Source organism: Eptesicus fuscus, chromosome 20 (genome assembly GCF_027574615.1).
Source record: "Eptesicus fuscus isolate TK198812 chromosome 20, DD_ASM_mEF_20220401, whole genome shotgun sequence".
NCBI classification, from domain to species: Eukaryota; Metazoa; Chordata; class Mammalia; order Chiroptera; family Vespertilionidae; genus Eptesicus; species Eptesicus fuscus.
The window spans coordinates 51,518,529-51,542,932 of NC_072492.1; the positions used below are offsets into that span (position 1 = coordinate 51,518,529).

The 24,404-nt window shown below is 51.4% G+C and overlaps 1 protein-coding gene across 2 annotated transcripts; it reads left to right on the top strand.

Annotated features, from left to right (window-relative positions):
- The first annotated feature begins 79 nt into the window (after positions 1-79).
- FOXK2 (forkhead box K2) lies at positions 80-24,404 on the top strand. Of its 2 annotated transcripts, none has more exons than XM_054708919.1 (9): positions 80-540; positions 9,479-9,673; positions 10,688-10,835; positions 11,319-11,465; positions 16,088-16,281; positions 17,072-17,247; positions 18,347-18,643; positions 18,841-19,050; positions 19,251-19,576. In XM_054708919.1, the coding sequence occupies exons 1-9, from the start codon at positions 140-142 to the stop codon at positions 19,265-19,267; spliced, it is 1,785 nt and encodes a 594-aa protein (XP_054564894.1). In that variant the 5' UTR covers positions 80-139; the 3' UTR covers positions 19,268-19,576. The 2 variants fall into 2 exon arrangements, with proteins under 2 accessions (XP_054564894.1, XP_027986178.2); XM_028130377.2 differs by lacking the exon at positions 19,251-19,576 and adding an exon at positions 21,288-24,404 and having other exon boundaries at positions 85-540.

The following is a 24,404-nucleotide window of genomic DNA, read 5'->3' on the forward strand; positions in this document are numbered from 1 at the left end:
TCCGTCAGCGGCCCGGCGCCGCACGAGCGCGCCGCGCGTGTCCCGCCCCTCGCCGCCGCTCGTCGCTCGCCGGCCGGCGGCCTCGCTGGGCCTCAGCTCCGTGGCGGCGGCGGCGGAAGGCGCCGGCCCGCGCAGGCCCATGGCGGCGGCCGCGGCGCTCCCGGGCGCGGGCGGGCCTCCCGCGGGCGGCGGGGCCGGCGGCGCGGGCGGCGGGTCCCCGCCGGGCGGCTGGGCCGTGGCGCGCCTCGAGGGCCGCGAGTTCGAGTACCTGATGAAGAAGCGCTCGGTGACCATCGGCCGCAACTCGTCGCAGGGCTCGGTGGACGTGAGCATGGGCCACTCGAGCTTCATCTCCCGGCGCCACCTGGAGATCTTCACGCCCCCGGGCGGCGGCCATGGCGGGGCGGCCCCCGACTCCTCGACGCAGCCCGGGCCCGACGCCGGCGGCGACTTCTACCTGCGCTGCCTCGGCAAGAACGGCGTGTTCGTGGACGGCGTGTTCCAGAGGCGCGGGGCGCCGCCGCTGCAGCTGCCGCGCGTGTGAGTGGGGGCCGGGGCCTGAGGCGCACCCACAAGGAGGACCCCCGACCCCGATCCGCCCATCCTGCCCGCAGCCCCGGCCGCCCTCCTCTGACCCACGACCCGACCCCCACCCGTCACCCCGGCTGGATCCCAACCCAGGATTCGTGCACCCCACTCACCAGGACGCAGACTGCAGCCGCAGCCAGCGACCCCCTCCGCCCCCCAAAAGCTGCAGGCTTCAGGCTTAGGCACCTGTGCACGTGGGTCGGGGGGGGGGGGGTTGGTTTTTTTTTGCTCCTCTGTGTGTTGTGGGAGTTTGCATGTATTTTTCATAACCAGCGCGTAGGCAAAACGTTAAACTAGTTGGTGGAACTGCCCAAAACGAAAACCTGTATTTTCTTGCCCGGGGATGGGGTGTCTGTCACTTCTTTCCATTCTGCAGGTTTTCGGTAGTGAGTTATTCCAAGAGCTGATCTTGGAGCTGCAGGGCCCCCTGTTCGCCAGGCCTGCGTTTGGCAGCCTGAAGATGATGCGTTTTTAAGTCGTTTCCAGAACCTTGAAATTTTGGGGAAAGGGGACACTTTTGACATGACTTCTTAAAAGTCAGGTGCGTTGTGAGGCCGGAACGGTGTTAGTCCAGGGAACTGCTGGGAAGGCCGTCCTGCCTCGCCGACCGCCCGGGCCTGTGGTTCCACGAAGTCACCTGCCTGGAAAGTCACTTGCTCTTGGGAAACGCCGTCACTCCTCACTCCTCAGGTGTCCGGTCTAATGGTGGCGAGGGGAGCCCTTGTCCACAGGCGGAATCACTGCTTTCAGCTGTTGCTAGCGGTAGGAGCGCGGCTCTTGGCTTCGGTGGAGTGTGCTGTGCGATGCCGGGCAGCCTGGGACGCAGCCCCGCGCCTTTCCTGGGCCGAAGGGAGCATTTCCGCCCAAAGTGCTGCCCAGCACCGAGGCAGGGCCTCCTGGTGTGAGGTGTGCTGTTCGCAACGACTCTATGTCACAACAGAGGATGTTGTGTCTTCACTCTGAGGATGTTGAGATTTTTTTAAAGAAAATTCTTGTTACCTCTCTGCCCAGAACATTTGTGTCGACATGCTAAACATGGAAGTAGTTTGGCCTTTTGGTGAGGGAGCGAATTCATACTTTCTGAGAGGCAGAGAGAGGACTGAGGAAGCAGTGGGGTGGGTGGGGTGGGGCAGACCTGGGCCCGGGCCCCTCTGCCCACCAAGGCGGGTGCTCCTTTTTCACAGAAATAGGTGAAATAAGTGGTGACTAAGACTTTGCAGCACCTCCCTTTTTGTAAGGCATCATTTTAAAGTTTTTAGTGTAGGGAGGTAACAGTACAGGAGGTTGATGGAATAAATTGTGTAAAGAAGACTGGCACTAGCTAAATGCAGACAAACTTTTAAAAATTCTTCTTGAAATTAAACTCAGTTTTATGTTACAAGTTCTTTGAAGTTAAAACATCAAATTGTGTAAGTTTGAAAGCACAGGTAATGTGGAGCAGTTATGCAGAGGTTGGAATATCCTATTGTTTCAAATTCGCCTGCTGAATTGACAGTCACTGTGGAGTTAAAAAGTAGGACAACCCATGGTTGGTCTGTTACTTGAATGACAAGGATTTTATTCCAATTCCAACATTAAGATGAATGTACATTTTGTAGTTAGTATTAAACATTTACATACGGAGTAGAGTACATGAGTAGTTTAGGCTTAAAGTGTGCTTCATCATTTTATTAAAATACCAAATGTACTAATTTGGGGGGAATAGATAAAGAGGAGGATGTGATGAGTGTTCTTAACTGGTTCGAGTAAGATGTGAATACAAGCACCTTTTCCTCAGTGGTTGGTGAGGCCCGTGCCCAGCATGGAGCAGTGCGTGCGTATGTGTGTGTGTGTGGAGAGAGGGCGGGATGGCAGAGATGAGAGTATGTACAAGAATGCCAGGGCCTGTAGTTTTCCGGAAAACAAGTGATTTCCACAACGTATGCAGGGCTAAGATAAAAAGAAAAGCATCTTTTATCCCCAGGAGTGTCTGACTTGGCTGGAGGTGCAGGAGTTACTGGGAATGGAGGGGGGGGGTCCCTGCTGTGAGCTCAGTGGGGAGCCCTGGGTGACCTGGGCAGGGCTTCTGGAAGTGGGCAGGTTGAGGTGGCCTTGTGGGCATGGCTGGGCTGGAGGCCGCTGGAGAAGGTGAAATTCTGGCTGGAGGAGCCCTGGGGGGGGCGAGCTGTGGAGCCTGAGGTTTGCCGGGGCTGGTGGGGGATCGGTTTTCACAGCATCAGAGACAGAATGAAGACTGTCCTCTTTGAGGACAGGCTCCGCCTTTGTCTACGGACCTGGTCTGGGGCCGAGTGAGCAGTAAAGTGTTTTAGCTAGATTGGTTGGACAGGAATGTTGAGTGTGTTGTTACTCTTGTTGCCATGGTAGCAAACAAAGTATAATTTATAAATAATAAGCAATTCTTTAAAAATTGTTCATACTTTGAAATGTCGACTGAATTTGACATTATTTTTTATCAATAAGATCCTACAGTATCTAGTAGCCAACATAAATAGAAGTTGGATTTATTATTGCTCCAAACTATTTAACATGCAGAACTGCCACTGTTTATTTTGAAGGGTGGCCGTGTTCCTAGGCTAAACTAGCTGTCAGTGATCCAGCAGCCCCGCCTTTTCGATGTGGCGAGTTTTAACTTGCAGATCATGCTCGGTGATGTCATACGTGAAGACTTTCTCACCAAGTTAAGTTAGAGATGGCGTCATGTGAGGTGGGACTGGAAAGCGGCCATGGACAGTGGCTTCTGGAGCTTTCCAGGAGAGCTCCAGGCGGAGAACTCAGGAACTCACAGGCTAGGTCTTGCTCAGAAACAGGGATGGGGCAGAACTGAGGTTCCCAGAGAACAGCAGACCAGAAAGAGGGCAGTGACGGGGGCGTGCGGAGAGGAGCTGGTCTTGGGGAAAGGACCGCGCCCTGCAGCGCACATTGATCAGGACGTTTGCGATGAGGAAGGAGGCTGCCTGTGAGGTGGAGATCGAGGAGGGAGTGGGGGTAAGAAGGGTTTGTGGGGTGGGTGTGGTATTGTAAGGAAAGTGGAGATGAGGTTAGGGTAGGAGGCGTGGAGACCCTGTGGATGGCCAGTGTGCAGTGGGTGAGGGAACCACTGAGAGATGAAGCAGAGGCCCAGATGGCCCAGGGAGTGAGTGGACACAGACGAGGTGTGAAGGAGGACAGAGTTCCCAGGAGAGGAAGATAAAATGGGGTGTCTTGTTTGAAGACCCGACAGAGCCAGAGCCACTAGCGGGGCCTTTTCCTTTGTTCATTTACTTAAGTTTTTTACCCCCCCCCCCCCCCCCCCGCTGCTTTTGGCAGCCGTCAGCTTGTTCTCTGCATCAGTGGTGTGTTCTCTTGCCCCAGGGTTGTAGGGTTGGCCGAACCCTTCACTTTATGACCTGAGACTCTGACTAGCTTGTCAGCAGAGCTGAGTGTGGGGTCCAGGAGGCAGACTCCGGGACCCACGAGTGGGTGATGTGTGGGGGCAGATGCACACAGCAGAGGGGCAGAGGAGCTTTGCGCTGTGAAGTCTCGGGGTACAAATTAACTACTTTTAGTGACCACTATGCATTTTTCTTTAAAAGCTACAGCATGCGTTCATTTGGCAAATGGAGATACATTTTTATCACTAGTTTGTAGACATCGGGGGACACCATGCAGCTATTTTAGCATAATTGTTACTTGACTAAGTAAAAAAAAACAACAACCGGCTCACTTCTTCACTGAGTGTTTAGTAGTTCTTCCGGGGGTAAAACTTCATTTTAATGTTCACTTAATGAGTAGTGTAACCTTTTGCATTCGGATGTCGAGTGTGACTCGACATGGTTAGCATTAGAATAAAGGAATCGAGAAAAAAGCAAGCGAGTGCAAAGGGTTAAGACGGTTGAGGTTTTAAATCATTTGAATTTCTAACACATTTTGAGGAACAAGCCTACGTGGTGGGACTTGTGTGCCCATTCACTGTATCCGGACGTGGTGAGGATGGCTCTGGAGCTGGACCGCCTGCGTTCTAGTTCCCTCGTTGCTGACATGGGATCATAACTGCCTGTCATCATGGGACACAATTAGCACCGTGCCTGTGCCCCTGCTGGACATGTGTTTGTCCGTCACAGTGTCCTGGTGTGGAGGGGCCGTGGGATCCAGTGTGACAACGTGTGATGTGGTCAGCCTCAGCTGGTAGCCAGGCCTGGAGAGGTCCATCGGGGGTGCCCCACCCTCTTCAAGGCTCCGTTCCAGCCTGTCAGCCTCATCACAAGTATTCCTGTTTCCGGGGAGGAGGAAAGGCGCTCTGCCTTGAGCTCCATCAGGAAAGGTCTGATAGGAAGGACAGTGTTCAGCGCAGCTGTCGACCATAGAGCTTTGCCATTGGCAGTGTACGGTTTTCCTTTCTTAAACTGCTTTTTCGATGTGTGAGAACCACATACGCTTTTGAAACCTGGGCCAAGGTTTCTTTCTGGGGCAGTGAGGACCGGAATCTGGGCTCCTCTGCAGGTCTCCAGGCAGGTGAGTTGCTGGGGGGTGCCCAGGAGTGATGGGTCCGGGAGCCCTTTCCGCTGTGAGCCTGTAACTCATCTTCTCACTCAGCTCTCTCCCCTGCTGCTCCTCCAAGGGCGGGACCAGGTCCTAGAAGTGGCACAGAGCCAAAACCGTGCCCATTGACTGCTGACTTAGGACCTGGCTGTTCTGTGGACATTCTCACATGCTGGTCGCCTAGAGACCGGCTTCTCGCCAGACCTGGCGCCCGTTCTCGTTCCCCTGCTGACCCGCAGGGCCCACCTAGAGCCGCAGGTGCAGAAGCTCAGCAGAGCCTCGTGTATAGTTGGTGGGCATCTTCCAGAAGGTGAGGCTGTTATAGCAACAGCAGACTTTTCTGTTGTAAAACGCTTTGCTGAGGAGAAAGGTTTTTTTGGAAAATGAAGAATAGTTCCAGCACTTCTGGTCCCAGTTTTTAATGAGGATTTTTGAATTTGCTAATGAACCTTCATACACCAGGGCATTGTTTAAGGCACACATCGCCATTCCTATGATTTGAAACTGTGTGTTACTCTATAGGAGACAGAAAACCCTATACAAGTAAATTGGAAGCTTACTTCCAACTTACTTTTGGGCTTTTGTTTTTTTTGTTTTGTTTGGTATTTTCAGAATATAATAGCATTTTGAGTGCAAAGGTGATGTTTAAAAAATGCTAGTTTTTCCATTTCTAAACGGATGGAGGATGTTAGGATTGTGCCCATCAGTTTTTGCAGCTGTTTGAGTTACAAGGGAGAAGATGTAGTTTAAATATAAACTGCCCATTCCGATTCCTCCTTGAGTCTTCTGTTCCCACTTTTCCTGGCCTCCTGGATGTGATTCTCGGTTGACAGGTTTTTTCTTTTCGTTCCTGATGAAAAATCCATCTGTTAACCTTATTGAGAGAGTCCTTATATATGAGAAGTTACTTCTGTCTTGCTGTTTTCAAGATTCTCTCTTTGTCTTTTGATGGTTTAATTATAATATCTCAATATGAGTGCTTTGTGTTTATTCAACTTGGGGTTTGTTGAGCTTCTTGGATTTGTAGGTTCATGTCTTTCATTTGGGAAGTTTTCAGCCGTTATTTTTTCGAATATTCTTTCTGCCCCCTTCTCTTTACACCTTGGGATTCCCTAGTGTATGTTGTTGGTCTGCCTGCTAATGTCCCATGAGTCCTTTGGCTCTGTTCACTCTTTTTATTTTTTTAAATATATTTTATTGATTTTTTACAGAGAGGAAGAGAGAGGGATAGAGAGTTAGAAACATCGATGAGAGAGAAACATCGATCAGCTGCCTCTTGCACACCCCCTACTGGGGATATGCCCGCAACCAAGGTACATGCCCTTGACCGGAATCAAACCCGGGACCCTTGAGTTCGCAGGCCAATGCTCTATCCACTGAGCCAAACCGGTCAGGACCTTTTGTTCATTTTTAAATTGGATTGTTTTCTTCTTGACTTTTAAGAATTCTTTTCATATTTTAGGTAACTGACCTTGATCCGGTTGTCTTTTGCAAATATTTTCTCCCAGGCTGGCTTGTCTTCTCATTCCTTTGATGAATGTCTTTAACAAAAAAACAAGAAAGAAACAATAGCTAAGATTTATGAGTGCTTACCTATGTTCCAGACACACTTGTAAGTGCTCTTTCAAGTGTTATCTTATTGTGGTAAAATACACACAACATAGTATTTGCCATCTTGACCATCTTTAAGGTGCACAGCTCAGTGGCTTGAAGCACATTCACATTGCAGTGCAGCCATTCCATCACCGCCACCTCCAGAGCCCGTCTTATAAAACTGAAACTGTCCCCATGAAACCCTAGCCCTCACCCCCACCTCCAGCCCCAGCACCCACCATCCACCACCCTGCTCCGTGCCGCCACAGGTCAGGCTACTCTAGGGACCTCATGTGGAATCGTGCAGTGTCTGCCCTTCTGTGTCTGCCTTTCTTTACTCAGCATGGTGCCCTCCAGATCCAGCCATTTGTTGCAGGTGTCAGGATTTCCTGGTGAAATGTTATTTAAAAAACAAAACACATTGCAGTTTGGTCATTTATGGAGTGGGATTAAATTTTTGAACATCAGACATGATGGTAAGTGGGATTCTAGTTACCAAGAAGGCAGTAGGTGGAAAGAGCTTTTTTGTGTATAGATGGGACATTTTTCCTTAGGAGGTTTTTGAGGGCCTCCGTGGGGGTGCCAGTTGGGGGGGGGGGGTGCTGGGGAAATGGCAGGTGCCACTTGTCTGTTGGAGCCCAGGGCCTGCCTCTCAAGACAGCTTCTCTGGCTGGCTTAGTTGTCTATGTGAATGGTTCTGGGTCCACTCTGAGAGCTGCCGTTAGAGCCTGGAGCCCTGGGCAGGCTGTGGGCAGGAGGGAGTCTGATGGCTTTAAATTTTTATGTGCATTTATTGCCTATTGATGACAACAATAAAAGTACAAATTGAGATTCTACTCTGGACAGTGGCTCAGTGGATTAATCATTTTTTAAGTAAGCCATCTGATTTCCTCTTGAACAAGTCAGAATATTTCTGGAGAAATTCTGAGGGAAAGGCACCAGCAGGCAGTGTATAGACAGGCCCATCTGAAGCCCAGGAGCCGTGGTGTCTCGGGTTTTGAAAGTAGCACAGTGTGTGTGCGCCCAGCACCCTGTCATCCAGTGTGGCAAAACACATGCATATTCTAAGTGGGATAATTAAAGGTTATAATTAGCTCCTTCTCAGTTCAGATCAGAATTGGCTGCCATCCGATTTCAGGTCAGGTTTTTTGGAGCTGTTATGCTTTTTGGAAAATGTGAACAAGGGACTATGGACCTGTTTAGGCACAGAGGCTACCTGAAGGCAAGGCCTTAGCGTGGGGACTTGGAGTCAGGTGCTGACAGGCGGCTGGCCCCTGAGCTTGAAGCCTTCTGTCTGCCGTCTGCCCCCTCACCCCCGACTGCTGTCCTGTGTCGTGTCCATCAGTGTTCCTTTCGGTGGGAGCTGCTGCTCCTCCTCCAGGACCTCGGACTCGCCCTCTCCTCGTCCATCCTTGTCCATCTTTGTCCACACTGCTTCTCTGAATACTGTCACTGATCTGAATTGGTTCTGCTCTGTCCACTGAGGCTGTGGAGGACTGACCTCTGAGGGAAGTCAGGGGCAGGCCTGATGGCAGGGAGGCCCCAACCCTGCTGAGAGATGTCTCCTGCCCCACCTAAGAGTTGGGAAGTATCGCCTTGACGATGTGTCCCGGAGTATGGGGGACCATGTGCTGGACCCTTCCTTGGCGAGCATCCAAGTAGGACAGGGTGGTGGGCAGAGCAGCTGAACACCATCACTGGTCGTTTGGTTGTTTAAAAATATAACCCGAATCAGGTGCTTGTAACTGGGTGTGAAATGCAGGCTCTGAGACCATGAATCTGTGGAGCTATTTTTAACTTTTATTCTTTGAAGGCTTTTGGCTTGCATTTTTTTTTTTTTTTAATATACTTGAGTCATGGCAAAGAAGCTATATTAAAGGTGAACCAGAGTGTTGAATTGTAAACCTTCCCCCCCCCCCCCCAAATTTAATATGTCTGACTTTTGTTTGCTCAGTGAAAAAGCTGGTAGTTTTTAAAGTAAAAGGAGTGATTTTTCTTATATAAGAAACAGTCACAAAATTGTCTGTTTTTGCTTAGTGACCCAATTATTCTTGTATGTTTATCTTGAAAGGAATAATGGATAGTAAGGGTACTAAAGTCTGCTTTAAATCTTCTGACCTAAAATGTATTTGTGCATTTATTTACTTATTTATTTTTAGATAATTTTTTTATAGATTTCAAAGAGGAAGGAAGAGGGAGGGAGAAACATCAATGATGAGAGAGAATCATTGATCGGCTGCCTCTTGCATGTCCCACACTGGGGATCAAGCCCACAACCCAGGCATGTGCCCTGACTGGGAATCAAACTGTGACTTCCTGATTCATAGGCTGATGCTCAACAACTGAGCCACGCCAGCTGGGCAATTTTGTGCATTTATTTTAAAAGGAGTAATGCCTAGGTTTTGGGTTTGATCCCAGGTCTGGGCGCAATGTTTCTCTCTCGACCTTTCCCTCTAAAATGAATAAACATTTGTTCGGGTGAGGATTTTAAAAAAAAATAATGCAGATTGAGTGGTATTTGAGTCTTTTTTGAGTCTCCTTTTCTTTTTTTCCTATTTGGCTGGTCTGAAGTTTTTGTTTACTGGTGTTTTAAAGTCATAAATGCCTGGTTTGTGGTTTCGTTCATTCAGCTGCTCATAACGTGAGGTGGGCTTCTCAGGGGCTCCTTCCCAGCAGACAAGTCTCATGAGCATTTGGTGCAGGTGGGCTCTGTGTCCTGCTGGGGTGGGCACTCCGTACCCTAGTCCAGCCACAGGCACTGACGCTTGCTCTTTTTCAGGTGCACGTTCAGGTTCCCGAGCACAAACATCAAGATCACGTTCACTGCGCTGTCCAGCGAGAAGAGGGAGAAGCAGGAGGCACCCGAGTCTCCTGTGAAGCCCGTGCAGGCCCACATCTCGCCCCTGACCATCAACATTCCAGACTCCATGGCCCACCTCATCAGCCCCCTCCCCTCCCCTACGGGAACCATCAGGTACGCAGGCCTGCTCGGGGATGGCCATGTACGGTCTGTGTCCACATCTCTGTCCTCTCCTCTTGCCTTGGTCCTTTCCAGCGCCATGGTGAGTCACGGGTGAGCAGGAGCACGCAGGGACCCTGTGCCCTTCCTTCCCAGGGCTGGCAGCCGTGGAACGAGACGCTGAGGACACTGTCTGCTCTCAGCTCCCGATGTTACGAAACACGCTTCCCAGATGGTCCTAGTTTTTGCTTACGGTTCTTTTACTTGTCACATTGGTCTAAAGTCTGAGATTTTCATTTGCAGTTTGAGGCTTTTCAGTTTGCTACAATTTTATGTAAATTCTGATGACTTGTACTTTGGATTGATGAGTTGGATCCCAGTGAAGTGACAAACTGTGTTCATCATGATTTCCCAAGAGAGACTGGGCTCCTCAGGAAGCGGAGGACGGTGCCTTGGGGGTACACTGTCCCCAGTGGAACCTGAAACCCCCAGTACACGGTGTTCAGGTTGTGCCTTGCTCACAGAGGACAGTAGCTGAACACCAGGTCAAAAACAGCCACAGGACCCTGCAGGTCGCTGCCCCCCCCCTTCCCAACTCGCCCTGACCGTCTTGGGTGGCTGCAGGCATGTCCTTCCAGCCTGTCCTCAGCTCCCTGGTGGGGGTGGGGGGCGCAAGCTTGTGCTATGTCCCTCCCCCAGGTTGGAGTCCTGGAGCCATACATAATGTGTGGCTCTGTCTTTGGTCAGTTCCAAAACCATCCTGAGCTTCTCTTCCTCACTGGTGAAGCGGGGCCACCTCCTCCTGTGAGGGTTTGTTTTATGATCATGTGATATGACACATGTGGAATAAATCCCCACGTTTCTTGGGGTGATCTTCAGTTTCCCAGAGAATGAATGAGTTATTTTCCATGGGAAATGCTGACATTCTCTTACTTTCACAGTTTGTTTTCCCTGAAATCAGAACCAGTTATGGAAGCACGGTGTGAGGGTCACTCTGGTAGGCTGACGCAATGTCTTTCTCATCCACAGTGCTGCCAACTCCTGCCCGTCCAGCCCCCGGGGAGCAGGGTCCTCAGGGTACAAAATGGGCCGCGTGATCCCATCTGACCTCCATCTAATGGCTGACAGCTCACAGCCAGAAAACGAAAAGGAAGCTTCGGGTGGAGACAGCCCAAAGGTAAATGTTTCATCGTCTTGAAATAGAACCCGGGGCCATCGTGTAGCTAGCGCCCTTGCCGTGTGGCCTGCGTGTCTAGTAGCCTCCCGACCAGGCCTCGGGGAAGCACGTGGTCTGTCAGTGACGTGCATGTCGGAGTGGACGTGGCTGGCTCTGGGCTCACTGGTCACTGCTTAGCCTGCTCTCGGTTGTGGGGTCTGCTGACAGCTGAACACATGGGGGTACAGCTGTATCCCCAGCTGAACACAATGGGGTACAGGTCTGCTGACAGCTGAACACATGGGGGTACACAAGGTACAGTCACCCTTCATCCTTGTGGGGTGCGTCCATTGTGTCCCAGTGCGTGTGTTCACACGTCTGAACACACATGTTTGCACACGAACACACACATACTAAAACCACCAAGAATCCTAAATTTTAGTACATTTAGTAAAAGGTCTTGATAACTTCATTACTGTGTGTGTTTTTTTCACTTGAATACAGGATGATTCAAAGCCACCTTATTCCTATGCACAATTAATTGTACAAGCAATTACAATGGCTCCTGATAAACAGCTCACCCTCAATGGAATTTACACGCACATCACTAAAAACTACCCGTACTACCGGACTGCGGACAAGGGCTGGCAGGTAAATCCATTCCAGTTTGTTACGAAGTGTTCCACCCAGTGCCTTCTCGGGGCTGTTGACAGCTGAGAGGGAAGCTCAGCCGTGGTGGTTTGACCGGGCCCAGGGGAGAAGGTGCTTAGTGAGGGGTGGCGTTCCCTCTTGGAGAGGCTGCTGTTGCCACGCCTTTTCTGACCCTTGGTGCCGAGTGGAAGGAATAGTGGTTCTTGGAAACCTCTCAGCCTACCCTTTGCACTGTCACGATCCCTACAGGGCGGGGGAGGCGGGGGGTGTTGCTGCTTGACTTTGATTAGGGCCGTCACGTCATGTCTGAAATGGAGGAGTGAGTCCAGCATTGTTCTGTCTCCCTTATGCATTCCGTCTGCTGAGGTACCCCACTTTTAGAAGTTTGCCTAGAGACAGTTTTCAAACTATTTTACTGAGGAACCCTTCTTCAAAGATATCTTCCTGGTTGGCCAGGACATAAAACATGGATGCCCCATGGCCTACTAAAGTGGGGAGCCCACCTCCCTGTCCACCTGCACTTCAACCCATTCCTGGGGTGTCTGGAACCAGTGTCCTCAGAGGACACTTTGGAATCAGTGCATAATATTTGCATGGTTTAGCTTTTTAATTTAGTTTCATTTTTAAACCTTTACATTGTGTAGGTTTTTTCTGTGTGTCTGTTGTGTATTTACTGGGTATGTATATACAGTAGGATCTCTGTAATTCAGACAGTATAGAAAAGGGTAAATTTGAAGTCTAGAATGTTAAAGCATAATGAGAGAGAGAAGAAATGCACATTTATAACTTTTAGATTCATGAAGTAACCAGGAATGGCTAGAGTTCTTTGAGGCTTAATGAGTAAATGATCTTGTGACAAATACGTCTGTTGAACCATAACCAAATGATGTAGGCAAGGGCGGGGGGTGGGGTGGCGGGGGGCATTTTCTGTTTAGTGGGAGGTAAGAACTGATTTCTTCCGCCTGCAGAGGGACATGTGTGAGTAAAGCAGGCTTTCGGGCAAGCCGAGTGCTTCCTGTCTAAGGGTCCTAGTCAGGCAAGGTCTTTAGTGGTGGGTCCCAGCCTCCCTCCTGGCCAAGGTGCTCACAGCGGGCGGCCTTCCTGGTGGCACTGAGAGGCTGACAGGGGAGGCTCCTGTCAGCGACCTGTCAGCTCTCTTCGCAGTTGCCCGATGAAACCTTGCAGAACTTGCCGGACTGTAGCTGGATGGCGAGGCTGGGCTTCGGAGGGAGCGGAGCCGACAGAAGCAGGACCACGTCCGGCTGCCGTTGGAGCTCAGCTCCCTGTGTGCGGAGAGCCAGTCAGTGGGCTTGATGGGAGTGAGAGTTTCTGGCCAGAATTAAGGACCCATTCCCCTTACGGTCGTATTTCCCTGTGTTTCCAAACATCATCCATTTGAATGAGAGCTGCTTCTGAGCATCAAAAGGTTTTCTTGATAAAGGGCGCCGAGGGACCAGGGCCATGGCCATGGCGAGGGGGGTGGATGCCCTGTTGCCCGGTTGCTGCTGTCTCTGGGGAGTGACTAGTCAGACCCCCTCTCTGTGGAACTATGTCGTTAACGCTTGTTTTTATCGAAATGTCTTCTTTTCTGTCCAAGGGCGGCTGTGCCTCTTGCCGGTGTGAGGCTGCTCCGGGACGTGTCACACCTGCCTCCAGCTGCTTTAGGGGAAGGGGTGCCTGCTGCAGCCCTCCCTTTGCCTTAAGGACACACCCTCTCCGTCCTCTTCCCTCGGCGCCATGGTCCTAGCTGTGCCCTGGCTGCCTGTGCCCTCTCACTGTCAGGGGAGCCTCTGAGCTGCTCTTCCCATCGTCGGCCCGTGTGAGAACTCCTCCCCATGTCGTTCCTCCTCCTCAACCAAAGTCCTTTCCATTTTGCAACCTGTTTTAGAAAAGAGTGGGATCCTTCTTTATAAAATGTGGATGTCCAGGTTGCGTCCTGGCCGGGGCGGGTGGTGGAGTGCGGTGTGTGTCTGGCTGGGCGTCGGTTCCTGAGGTGCTGACACTGCCCACCACCCGTTGTGAGCACTTGGTGGGCGTCCACAGCTGCCTTTCAGGCTGACTTGATTTCTAGCTTTGTGCATCCATGGCAGGACTTCTTCATTAATCCAGAGGAAATTCTAGGACAAAACAAGATGACCTAGGAACCTGTCTGGAGAGATGGCATGCTTCTTCCCTTTGGTTGTGTATTTGTGCCAAAATGTTTTCTTATGATTTATAACTTCCCAGCCCCAAGTCGAGGTGTTTGTTGTGACCATGAAGAGTCTGAGAATTCTGGGGCCCTCGGCTTCTGGAAGGACCAGAGCTGGTTTCTGCCCGTCGAGGGCGTGCTCTGTGCTCGCTCACCCTGCACATGGCCCTTCCTCTGGAAGGCGCTGGGTGTGTTCCCTGTTCCTAAGTCGCTTTACAGGCACTTTCTGTGCAAAGCGCACACGTGAGTGCTCAGTGCTGAGTGTCGGTCACTAGACAGACACACAGCCCTTGAGAAACGGAGTCTGCGTGGAAGGACCTCGGAGGACAGTGCAGAGCGAGTCTGAGTGACCGCGTGCCTCTCCTCCTGGTCAGCTGAGGGCAGGAGGTTCCGGGTTCCCGGCAGCAGCCACAGTTGGGGTTTGGGAGAGACGGTGCTCAGTGTTAGACCCTTTTCCTCAGTTTAGTTTTAAAGAATAGTAACGCCCTTTTCTGTGACCACCGTATCAACCTGTGCATCACTGGAGTCTGAACCAGTGTGGTTTAATGTAGCTTGGTTTGATCAAATTACAAAGGCTTTGCCCTGGCCGGGTAGCTCAGGTGGTTAGAGTATTGTCCTACTACGCCAAGGTTGTGGGTGTGGTCCCTACGGGGCACATGCACGAGTCAACCAATGAATGTAGTCAACCAGTGTCGGGGCAGAGGTGCCACCTCTCCAGGCTAACAAATCGATGTTTCTCTCTCTCTCCCTCCCTTCTTTCTCTTAAAAAAAAATCACAAAAGCCTTATTAAATTAATTTAGAAACATAGTTAGTTCATCCTGTTGTGTCTATATTAAATGCCTCCTATTACTTTGTCACATTTTCTAAAGTGTTATTGGCTGGGAAATCACAGGTGGCCCTGGGGCTTCCTTTTCCCCTGAGATGTCGTTAGGGTGGAGAGGGGGTTAGACCCCACTCTGTGGTGCAGACTGGGCCCTTGTACATTTCAGAACAGAACACAGCCACTCCCTGGTCTAGGAACCTGCTTGGCAGGTGCTTCGCCAGCAGGGGGTGAAGCCGCAGCGCGGTCTTGCCTTTTCTCTGTGGGTCTCCAGGGTCCCCTGTGCTCGTGTCCCTCCGCTCCCAGCAGCTGCACACTGGCCACCCCACCTCGGTCCGTGCAGTGACGGTCAGACATGGTCCTGCACTGGGACTTGGCGGCCAGGTTCCCAGAACCTGGAGGAACTCGACCCCAGGCAGCAGCTGCAGGGTTGCCTTGCTCACAGTGTGTCACCGCCGGGCTGTGCTTTCTCAGCCGGCAGCCTCGGCATATGTCTTCTCCTCCAAACTCTAAAGGGCCTGCGGACAGCTGGAGGACTGTCTTGTCTTTGAGGGGGCAGATTTGGTTTTCTGCAGGACTTGATTGAAAGGTTTTGGTTGGTTATCAGCTAAAGCCTATGATAAAACAGTCTAGCAAGTATCTGTGGTTATTAAAATATTATAAATCTCATACATTTGTTTGTAGACATTTCATAACTCACATCACCCAGCTGGCTCCTTCATGTTGCCTGTGTAGTAACTGATGCCGTGGCCTTCAGTGGCTGGTGCCCTTGAGCGGGCACTTGGATTGTGTGCGGAAGTATTTGCCACGTCTTGATTACTGAGCCCTCTCTGGCGATTCAGAAGTTCTAGCAGAAGGTTAATTGGGGAATTTAGAAGTGATGTTTGGATAGCCCAAACTTTTACTTTATTACCATTTAGGAACTTGGGTAGTGTGTTCATTATAAATGTCAACATTGATGTACATGCATGAAACGAGCTGAGTGCAGGGCTCTCGGCCAGCTCAGGGCCAGGTGTTCCTCAGGGTGCAGTGGAGTTTGCCCACAGTCGTCTATCTCAACCGGGAGGCGAGCTCCCTGCCGGCCTCACGCAGTCACTGTGAGGCTCCGTGTCACTGACACTTCTCAGCCTTGGGCTCGTCTTTCTCCTGTGCTGCTTGGCCCGATACCTGGTACTGGATTAACTCGTTGTAAACGGCTACGACAGCTTCTGAAAGAGACTTCTGTGCTTAAAGAAATGTATTAAAGGATTGGCTTATCGGGGCTCAGTTGTCACTAAGTAGGGTGAGGGTGGCAGGAAAGGTCAAACGGCCGTAGTGATGTCCTTGGTTTCCCACCTGGAAAAAAGGTGGAAGCTGACATTTTCCCGTTGGATTTAGCTCTTTCCTTTCCTCGTGGAGTAGCTCCTGGCCCTCCTGCTGAGGGCCCCCCAGCCTCCCCTGTCTGCTCACTCGGGAGGGACCGTGCCCCCAGCACATGCTGCTTTCAGACTTCCCTGCCCTCTGCAGGAGCCTGGCACCAAGGGTTCTGCTGTGCAGGGCACTGAAATGAAGCACATTTTTATTTCTCAGCAAAGAAATATATGAATTCTATGTATTTTTTTTATGTTTCATAGAATTCAATTCGCCACAATCTCTCTCTGAATCGTTATTTCATCAAAGTACCACGTTCCCAGGAAGAACCAGGCAAAGGCTCATTCTGGAGGATAGATCCTGCTTCTGAAAGCAAATTAATAGAGCAGGCTTTTAGGAAAAGACGGCCTAGGGGCGTGCCTTGCTTTAGAACCCCTCTGGGACCGCTCTCGTCTAGGTAAGGAAAAAAGACAAACAAAAGACCTCACTTAATGGTCAGTAATTCACCTTCGATGTATTGGTAAATTTTCCTTTGGAAAATGAAAGAAGTACCAAATGCATTATGATTAAATGTTGGGATGGGGATTTGGAAAAACAAAAAGTGTTGGATGCTCTATTTTTGTTTCCAGTGGTCGGAAACAATTCAGATTGTTTGTAAAGTTTTATTTAAACTCGTTTCCATGTAACAGTTGCTGCTTCATTGAACTCACTGCGTATTGTAATACGATGAGGCACAATGTATCATTTCAGATTGACCAATCCTGTGTTTTCCGTTCCCTTGGCCTGTGGAAGCTCTTTAAAGCTATCTTGTAGCTGCTTAAACTGGATCAAATTATACAATATTAATTGCCTGAGTTTAAAATGACACATTTTTAACTTCATTAACGGATACTGTTTTTAAACAAAAAAGAAATGACAATCACAAGTCTGAAGCTCCCCCAGCTTGCACACTGCCTGCTGCCTGGCCAGTGGGCACTGCTTACACAGCGCGGCAGTCCACCTCCGTGGCTGTGTGGCCTGCGCTGGGCATGGGCAGCAGCGCCCAGTACACAGTGACCCTGGCACAGACAAGCGAGTCTTTGCTGAGTGTCCATCTCAGTCACAAGCGTTCACAGAGAAAGTAAGATTATGGGGATAATTGGCAGAAGACCAGTGACACCCCTTTTTGCAAAATACACTTGTTCAAAAACAAGGCAGCGCAGGCGTGCTTGACCTTTACGAACCCCTGTCTTCTCTTTGGCATACAGAAGTGCCCCCGCCTCTCCTAATCACGCTGGAGTGCTGTCTGCTCACTCCAGTGGTGCCCAGACCCCCGAGAGCCTGTCGAGGGAAGGTTCGCCGGCCCCCCTGGAGCCTGAGCCTGGCGCCTCACAGCCCAAGCTGGCTGTCATCCAGGAGGCACGGTTTGCCCAGAGTGCACCAGGTGAGGCGTGCAGAGGGCAGGCGGGGGGAGGGCAGCGGCTCGTTGAAGGAAGTGGAAGAGGCTTGGTTCCCTGGTACCTGACACTGCACAGCACCTGAGCGTTGTCTTACAGGCTCTGAGCATTCCTGCAGGTGACCCTGTGTAGATGTCCAAAGTAATTTTGAATTAAGCTGTTTCTTAATTAGTTGCTTCATTATTTATTTATTTTTTAATATTTTTATTGATTTCAGAGAGGAAGGGAGAGGGAGAGAGAGATAGAAACATCAATGATGAGAGAATCATGGATCAGCTGCCTCCTACACGACTCCCACTGGGGATCGAGCCCACAACCCAGGCATGTGCCCTTGGCTGGAATTGAACCTGGGACCCTTCAGTCCGCAGGCCGACACTCTATCCACTGAGCCAAACCAGCCAGGGCAGTTGCTTCATTATTTAAAAATTTATGAAAAAGAAATACCCCCAAAAAGAAAATAACACATTAGACATTGATTGACTAGCAGTTAAAAAGAATCCATTTGATGATTGGTGAGCATTATAAAGTCATAGTGCGGAATAAAAACATGTGCCCTGGGGATTAAAAAACAAACACAGAAGTGTAGCAGTGTGTCCAAATTACTAATTTTCTGGTTCCTAGTTGGTTGGCGAGTGTGCGCTTTGCTGTATTGGAATTCCTGGCCCCCGACCAGCCTGGTCCTGTCATCTGTGTCTGCCTTGATTCAGCCTAAACCAGAGAGAGCAGAGACCCGTGGCAGGCTCATTGCGGCCTCGTGTCCCGACCTCTCGTTCCCTGGCCCGGTTGTGAGAGGAAGGCTGAGTCTGGGGAGCACGGCCCTCAGTCGGGCCTCCATGGGCAGCCTCCTCCCATATCCTGTGTCCAGATTGTTTTTGTGAGATAAGAACTGTAGGAAGAGCTGTTGTCAGAAATGTGGACAGAGCAGATGTTGTGCTGCTGGCATTTAGGTCTATGAATGAAACGTCCCTCATCGTGAGTGACGTGACGGTTACAGGTGGACAGGGTAGCCCGTGTGTTGTCAGGTTTGGGGAAACGGGTGGGAGGGACACAGGACACAAGCCTCACTCCTGCTCCGTCATCCCGCAGGCTCCCCGCTGTCTAGTCAGCCCGTGTTAATCGCTGTGCAGCGGCAGCTGCCCCCGACCATCAAGCCCGTCACCTACACTGTCGCTGCCCCTGTGACCACCTCGACCTCCCAGCAGCCCGTTGTGCAGACGGTTCATGTTGTCCACCAGATCCCAGCCGTGTCCGTCACCAGCGTGGCCGGCCTGGCCCCAGCGAACACATACACTGTCGCCGGGCAGGCTGTGGTGGCACAGACGGCCGTGCTGGCCCCTCCTAAAGTGGAGCCGCAGGAGAACGGAGACCACCGGGAAGTGAAAGGTGAGCCTCGAGGCCATTGCTGAGGCAGCTATCCCCGCTCCAGAAGCCAGCAGCCCTGTCCGGCCCAGCCCGTTCCCCGTGCTCCTCACGGGTGTGTGAGAGCAGGCCTGCTAGCCACAGGGCTTTCCTGTAAGCTGGTGAGGGTCTCTCAGCGCCCTGCAGTACAGTCGGTGTCATTTCTGCTCTTTTTATTTCAGTGAAAGTGGAACCTATTCCTGCGCTGAGCCAGGCCACCCTGGGCACTGCCAGTCGGGTCATCCAGACGGCACAGACCACCCCTGTCCAGACAGTCACCATCGTGCCGCAGCCACCTCTAGGTCAGCACCAGCTTCCAATAAAAACTGTAACGCAAAACGGGACTCACGTGGTGCCAATCCCCGCAGCTGTGCACGGCCAGGTGAACAACGGTAAGCAGCAGGGACCCTTCCCCTCCTTTCTGAATAGCACACTCAGAGTGTCCGTCCTGTAGTCAGTGTGACTGTTAGAGCCCCAACCCCGCAGACACCGGGAGTGCTCGTGGGAGTGGCTCTCAGGATCCCCGTGGAGGGGCTGAGGAGAGGAGCGACTGGAAAAGCCTAGAGAAAAGTACTCCCCCTTTTGCGTGCAGACGTGGCTGTGGCCTAGAAGCAGCCTGAGGCTTGGATGGTGGAACCTCACTTGGGAGGTGTCCCTGGGGGTGTCCTCGCTGACCTGTGCCGGGCAGTGCACCCCTGAGGAGGTTTGGGCGTGGTCGTGAGGACGGCTTGCTGAAGACTGTGCGTGTGGCTGTCCACCCGTGTCCTGATCGGATGCATGGAGAAGACAGACAAACAGGGAGCTTGGCTCTGAGCTAAGAGACAGAGGTGTCTTGGTATTTTCGTCAGGGGAATTGTTTTTCTTTTCATTTCCTTTTTAAATTGTTCATTGCTACTGTGTAGAAATACAGTGGGTTTTGTTTTGATCTTATCCCATAAGCTGCTGCGTTCATTTTCTCGTGTGAATTTGTTGGATTTTCTATGTAAGACACGTCCTCTGCCAGTGGAGACAGCCTCGCTTCCTCTTCCTGTGTCCTGGCCGGCCCGGCCCTGCAGGGTGGGGAGCGCAGAGGGGCCCTCCTCTTCCTCACCCCGGGGACCATCAGCTTTCACCCTGCGGCCAATGCTGGCTGTAGGGCTGTCCTGATCAGACTTGAGTTCATGCTGAGAAATTTCCCTTCTGCTGCTGGTTTGCCGCGTAGTTTGACATGACTGGGTGCTGCGTCCCAGCCAGTGCTTTTCTGTATGAGGAGGATCCCGTGGGTTCTTCCCTTTGTTCCTTGTGTTCCTGGCATAAACCCCACGTGGTGAGGAGCCTTTGACAGGGTGCTGACTTGGGTTTGCTAAAGCTCGGTGGAGGGTATTTGTATCCGTATTCGTCAGGGATGTTGGTTGGTAGTTTTCTCAGTGTTTCTGGCAGCTTGTGGGGCTGCTCGCACTGCTCCCCAGAAAACCCAGCTGCTGCTGGCCGTCCGTCCGCCACTCTCCCCACTGGACGGGGTTCTGGGCTCTGTCGGGGCAGAGGTGTCACCTCTCCAGGCCTCTTTGGTGCTCGTCCTTCCCTGTGGGTGAGACGCCCGTCAGGTCCTCTGCTGCCGGGCCCCACGCCCTCGGATAGAAGGGCAAGGGCCCCCAGTGGACGCTGCTGCCCGGGGTCACGTGTGCCAGGCGTGCACGGCTGCCATCGCTGGCTCTCAGCCCAGTCCTCCTCTCCCTTAGAGGCAGTGGCGCTTTCTCAGTAGGGAGCCCCCCTTCTACTCACCGCCGGAGTTTGCCGGGGCACAGAGCCTGGGCAGGTGGAGACCCTTGTGCCCAGCAGGGACAGCCCATGTTGGCCTACGAGGAGGAAAGGTCCCCTGGTTGAGGTGGAAGCCAGGGAGAAGCTGGGAGCCTGAGCCCCGTGCCCTGCTCCCTCCTCCTGTGTGGAGAGGTCGGAGCATTCAGCATGGAGGGGTCAGGGGCTCCTTGGCCACAACAGCAAAGCCATCTACTGTTGGGCCCACCTTTGCCTCACCCTGAGCCTCAGCCTCCAGGCTCTGTCAGGATGGCACACTTTCCGAAGTGACAAACACAATGCCCGCTGTTCCTAAGAACACCCATAGTCAGCCTCGGCCAGTACATGGAAAGGTTACCTGTTCAGTTCCCCAACAGGGCACATACCCAAGTTGTGGGTTCGATCCCTGGCTGGGGTATGTAAACATTGATCAAGGCAACAGATCCGTGTTTCTCTCCCTCTCCCTTCCTCTCTCACTAAAAAATCAATTTAAAAAATATATATGTATATTTTAAAGTATCTTAAGAGGCTGGCTGGTGTGGCTCGGTGGTTGAGTGTCGACCCAGGAGCCAGGGAGGTCACTGTTCATTTCCTGGTCAGGGCACATGCCTGGGTTGTGGGATCCCCAGTGTGGGACGTGCAGGCGGCAGCTGATCCATGATTCTCTCTCATCTATGTTTCTCTCTCTGAAATCAATAAAGAATATGTTTAAAAAATGTATCTTAAGAAAAGTAACCCACACTCATACAGTTTATTTGCCCAGGCTCCTGTCCCCTGGGCCATCCAGGGTTGTGCAGGTCACAGAGAGAAGCTGACATAGGCAGAGCCTGGGGTCTGACTCACTGTCTCTCTGCAGCAGCGGCGAGTCCTCTGCACATGCTGGCAACACACGCCTCAGCATCGGCCTCCCTGCCCACCAAGCGCCAGAATGGAGACCAATCAGAGCAGCCGGAGCTGAAGCGGGTCAAGACTGAAGAAGGCGAGAGTATCGTCATCGCCCTGAGTGTGGACACGCCTCCAGCGGCCACGAGGGAGAAGGGCATCCAGAACTAGCGGCCGGAGAGCTTTTCTAACTTTACTGTCAACTCTGGTGCCAAAAGGAGACACTGCCCATCTCGATGCTCGGAGCGCCTCCTCTCAGTGGGCAGAGGGCCTGCGGTTGGACTTCATGTCAGCACTGAACACACAAGACCCAGGTGGCCTTACAACTCCTTCAAGACAGAAGTCACACCTGAACTTTGAAACCACACACGGAAGCCTGCCGGCAGTGTCTCCGCCCAGCGCTCATCTTTTAACCCCGAGCAAACTCGGTCCTTCCGAGTGAGGATGAGGATGAGGCCCGATGCCAGCGCATCGGCCGGACAGGCCCACCTCTGGAGGCCAGCGCAGAAGCCCCACCTGCTCAGAGGACGCCCGGGGCTGGCAGGGGAGACAGTATTTTGTTCACACGTGGAACTAGAATATTTGGGGTGTACTTTCTTTCTTTACAAAAGAATGGGTCTTTGGCATTTCAGATCACTCCATTCTACTTGGAAACTTTGGAATCACAGGACCTTTAGTGTGGGTTTCATTTGGAGAAAAGAAACAACGTGGTTCTGTTTATTTTCGTTGTTTGCTGTCCGCCTGTGGGAGGACTGACTTTGTCCGTTAAAGATCAGGAGGAGCTACGAGATGACAACTGCCCGTTTTCCGTCAGAGCAGCTGTGGATGTGTTTACTCCAGTTCAGGGTGAGGGACGGACAGGACGCGGCCGGCTGCATGGATGAACTGCTGGACTGCGGGCTGCACTTAACTGTTTCTCTTTCTTGCTACTTTTTGTTGTTTCTTTGTGTTGACTTGGTCCCTGGCATAATTTTCCACTCTAAGTAAAACAAGTCTCCTAAGTATTGTGTGTTTAAAACAACAGAACTATTCCTACTTATTGGGGTGGGGGGTGGGGTGGTAATTTAGTCCTTTGTCACACGCCCTCTCAAATGTCACCGCTCTCTTGGTGGCTTGTCCGCTATTTTAGGTGCCGTCACCGGGTCAGCACCGTCTGACCAGCTGTCTCCCAGCTCTGCCCCACGCACCCAGAGCAGCTGCTGGGCTGAGCAGAAATTCTGTGTTAATACAAGGGCCTGAGAAGCAAGCGCCATGCGGTGAAGCATGGGAAACATCTAGGTCGTTTTCTGATTTGTGATAGGAAATTCCATCTCCCTTCGAAACGGAATCCACCAAGGCTGACTTCTCTCCTACAGAAAACAGCAGCAAGAGGACCGGAGGCACAGGTGAGGGAATGGAAAGTAGGAGGCACCCAGGCCTTGGCTCAGGCTCCTCCACAAGGAAACCACTCACCTTTGCAGAGTGTTCTCGGGATCAGGGCTGAGCAGCCGGGCAACTAGAAGAGGGCTTTGGCCTTATTGTGAATTTTTAAATGTCATCATCATAACGTTATTTATTTAAATGTAGTTATTTTGGTATTTAATTTTTTTTTAAGAGAGGAAAAAAACCCTGTATTTTCCTGATGGAATGAAATGGCTCAGAATGGTATATTTAGGCAATTTTAAAACATTTATTATTTACCTAAAGACCAAATATGATAAATCTGTTCTAAGTATTGTGTGTCAATCCAAAGTATGGAGCTGTCACAATGTTACTGCAGATCATGCATATTAAAAATTATGAAATTACTGCAAATAGCTTGATTTATAACTCAGCCATTTAAACAATAAAATGGAACCATCCAGTGAGTGAGACCACGTGTGTGACGGTGGCAGAATCTCACTCGCAGATCCAAGCACGGGAGGGCACCTCAGGGCGCAGCCTGCATCTCCAGGCCCGTTACCAACCCGGGAATGTGTATGTTTACTTGCCTGTTCAGGAGGTTGGCAAAACATTTCAGGCTGCGCTGTGTCCCGTGTGTGGGGTCGGGTCTCTCCTCTGAAGGGCCCAGACACGCTTGTCATGCTGGTGCCGCCGCTGCAAGCTCCCGGCAGGTGAATGCACAAGACCCCCCGTGGGGGACTCGGCTTGGGCGGCAGTGACCAGACACACCGTGCGTCCTCCTGGAGGCGTGTCCATGCAGAAACCAACCTGTCACCACCACAGAGGACTCGGGCAGATCCTTCCTACCCAGCTGTCCATCAGTTGGTTATTTCTGAGCCCAAAACATAGACCTTATGGGTCCGGAGGAATTTCTGCTGGGATGATAAGAACCTAGTTCTCAGATTTTAGAAAGAGGATAGTTGTCCACTGTAAGGCAGCTGGAGGGCCTTCCAGAGCTGAGGATCGTCTCTCTTTTTCCTTTTTGCTGCCTTACCTAGTTGGCTCATAGAAATTTAAAAATATTAAGAAGACCGGAAAAAACATGGGTTAGGAAACTACCACATTCCAAGCAAGTGTTTTTCAATTTACCTCTGAATTCTCAAGAGCCCTCAACATACAAGGGCCACTGAGTTGTGGCCCTGCTGCCGGGCTGGAGGCCAGTGCATGTGTGACACGGGACCCCCACCCCCACCCCCCCGCCAGCTGTTCACTGGCAGTTCCTAAAGTCTCATTTCAAGAAATTTCTACTTTGACTTTTGCCAAACGTCGGAGCTCCCTGAGGGACCAGAAACTTCATTTCTGCAGCTTCGCCCTGAACCAAAAAGTACAAAAGGGAAACTCACACATGACCTGCCAGGCATGGTGCATTCGGGGTGTCTGCATGCTGGCGCTGATCTGGTAGCAGGGTCCTCACGCAGACAGCTGAGCTCCTTAAACACACCGACCCACGTCCTTCACTGGAGCCAGTGTAGCCGGGAGCCATGGTCAGAGGGGAGGGGCGGTGCCAGGACTTGGAAGTCTGTGCCCTGTGACATGGGGATAAGTGAATCTTCAATCCCAACCGCCATTAGACCAGAGGCATAGTGGTGGTTTGTGTGCAAAGATTTGAAATTTTAAAAGTACCGAGTTCCTGAAATCCAATAAAATATTTTTATTAATTTTGATTGAA

Coding starts and splice junctions, on each gene's coding strand:
- FOXK2 (XM_028130377.2), top strand. CDS start 140: ATGGCGGCGGCCGCGGCGCTCCCGGGCGCGGGCGGGCCTCCCGCGGGC. Junction 16,282..17,071: donor CTGGGACCGCTCTCGTCTAG/GTAAGGAAAAAA, acceptor TTTGGCATACAG/AAGTGCCCCCGCCTCTCCTA. Junction 19,051..21,287: donor GCACGGCCAGGTGAACAACG/GTAAGCAGCAGG, acceptor GTCTCTCTGCAG/CAGCGGCGAGTCCTCTGCAC.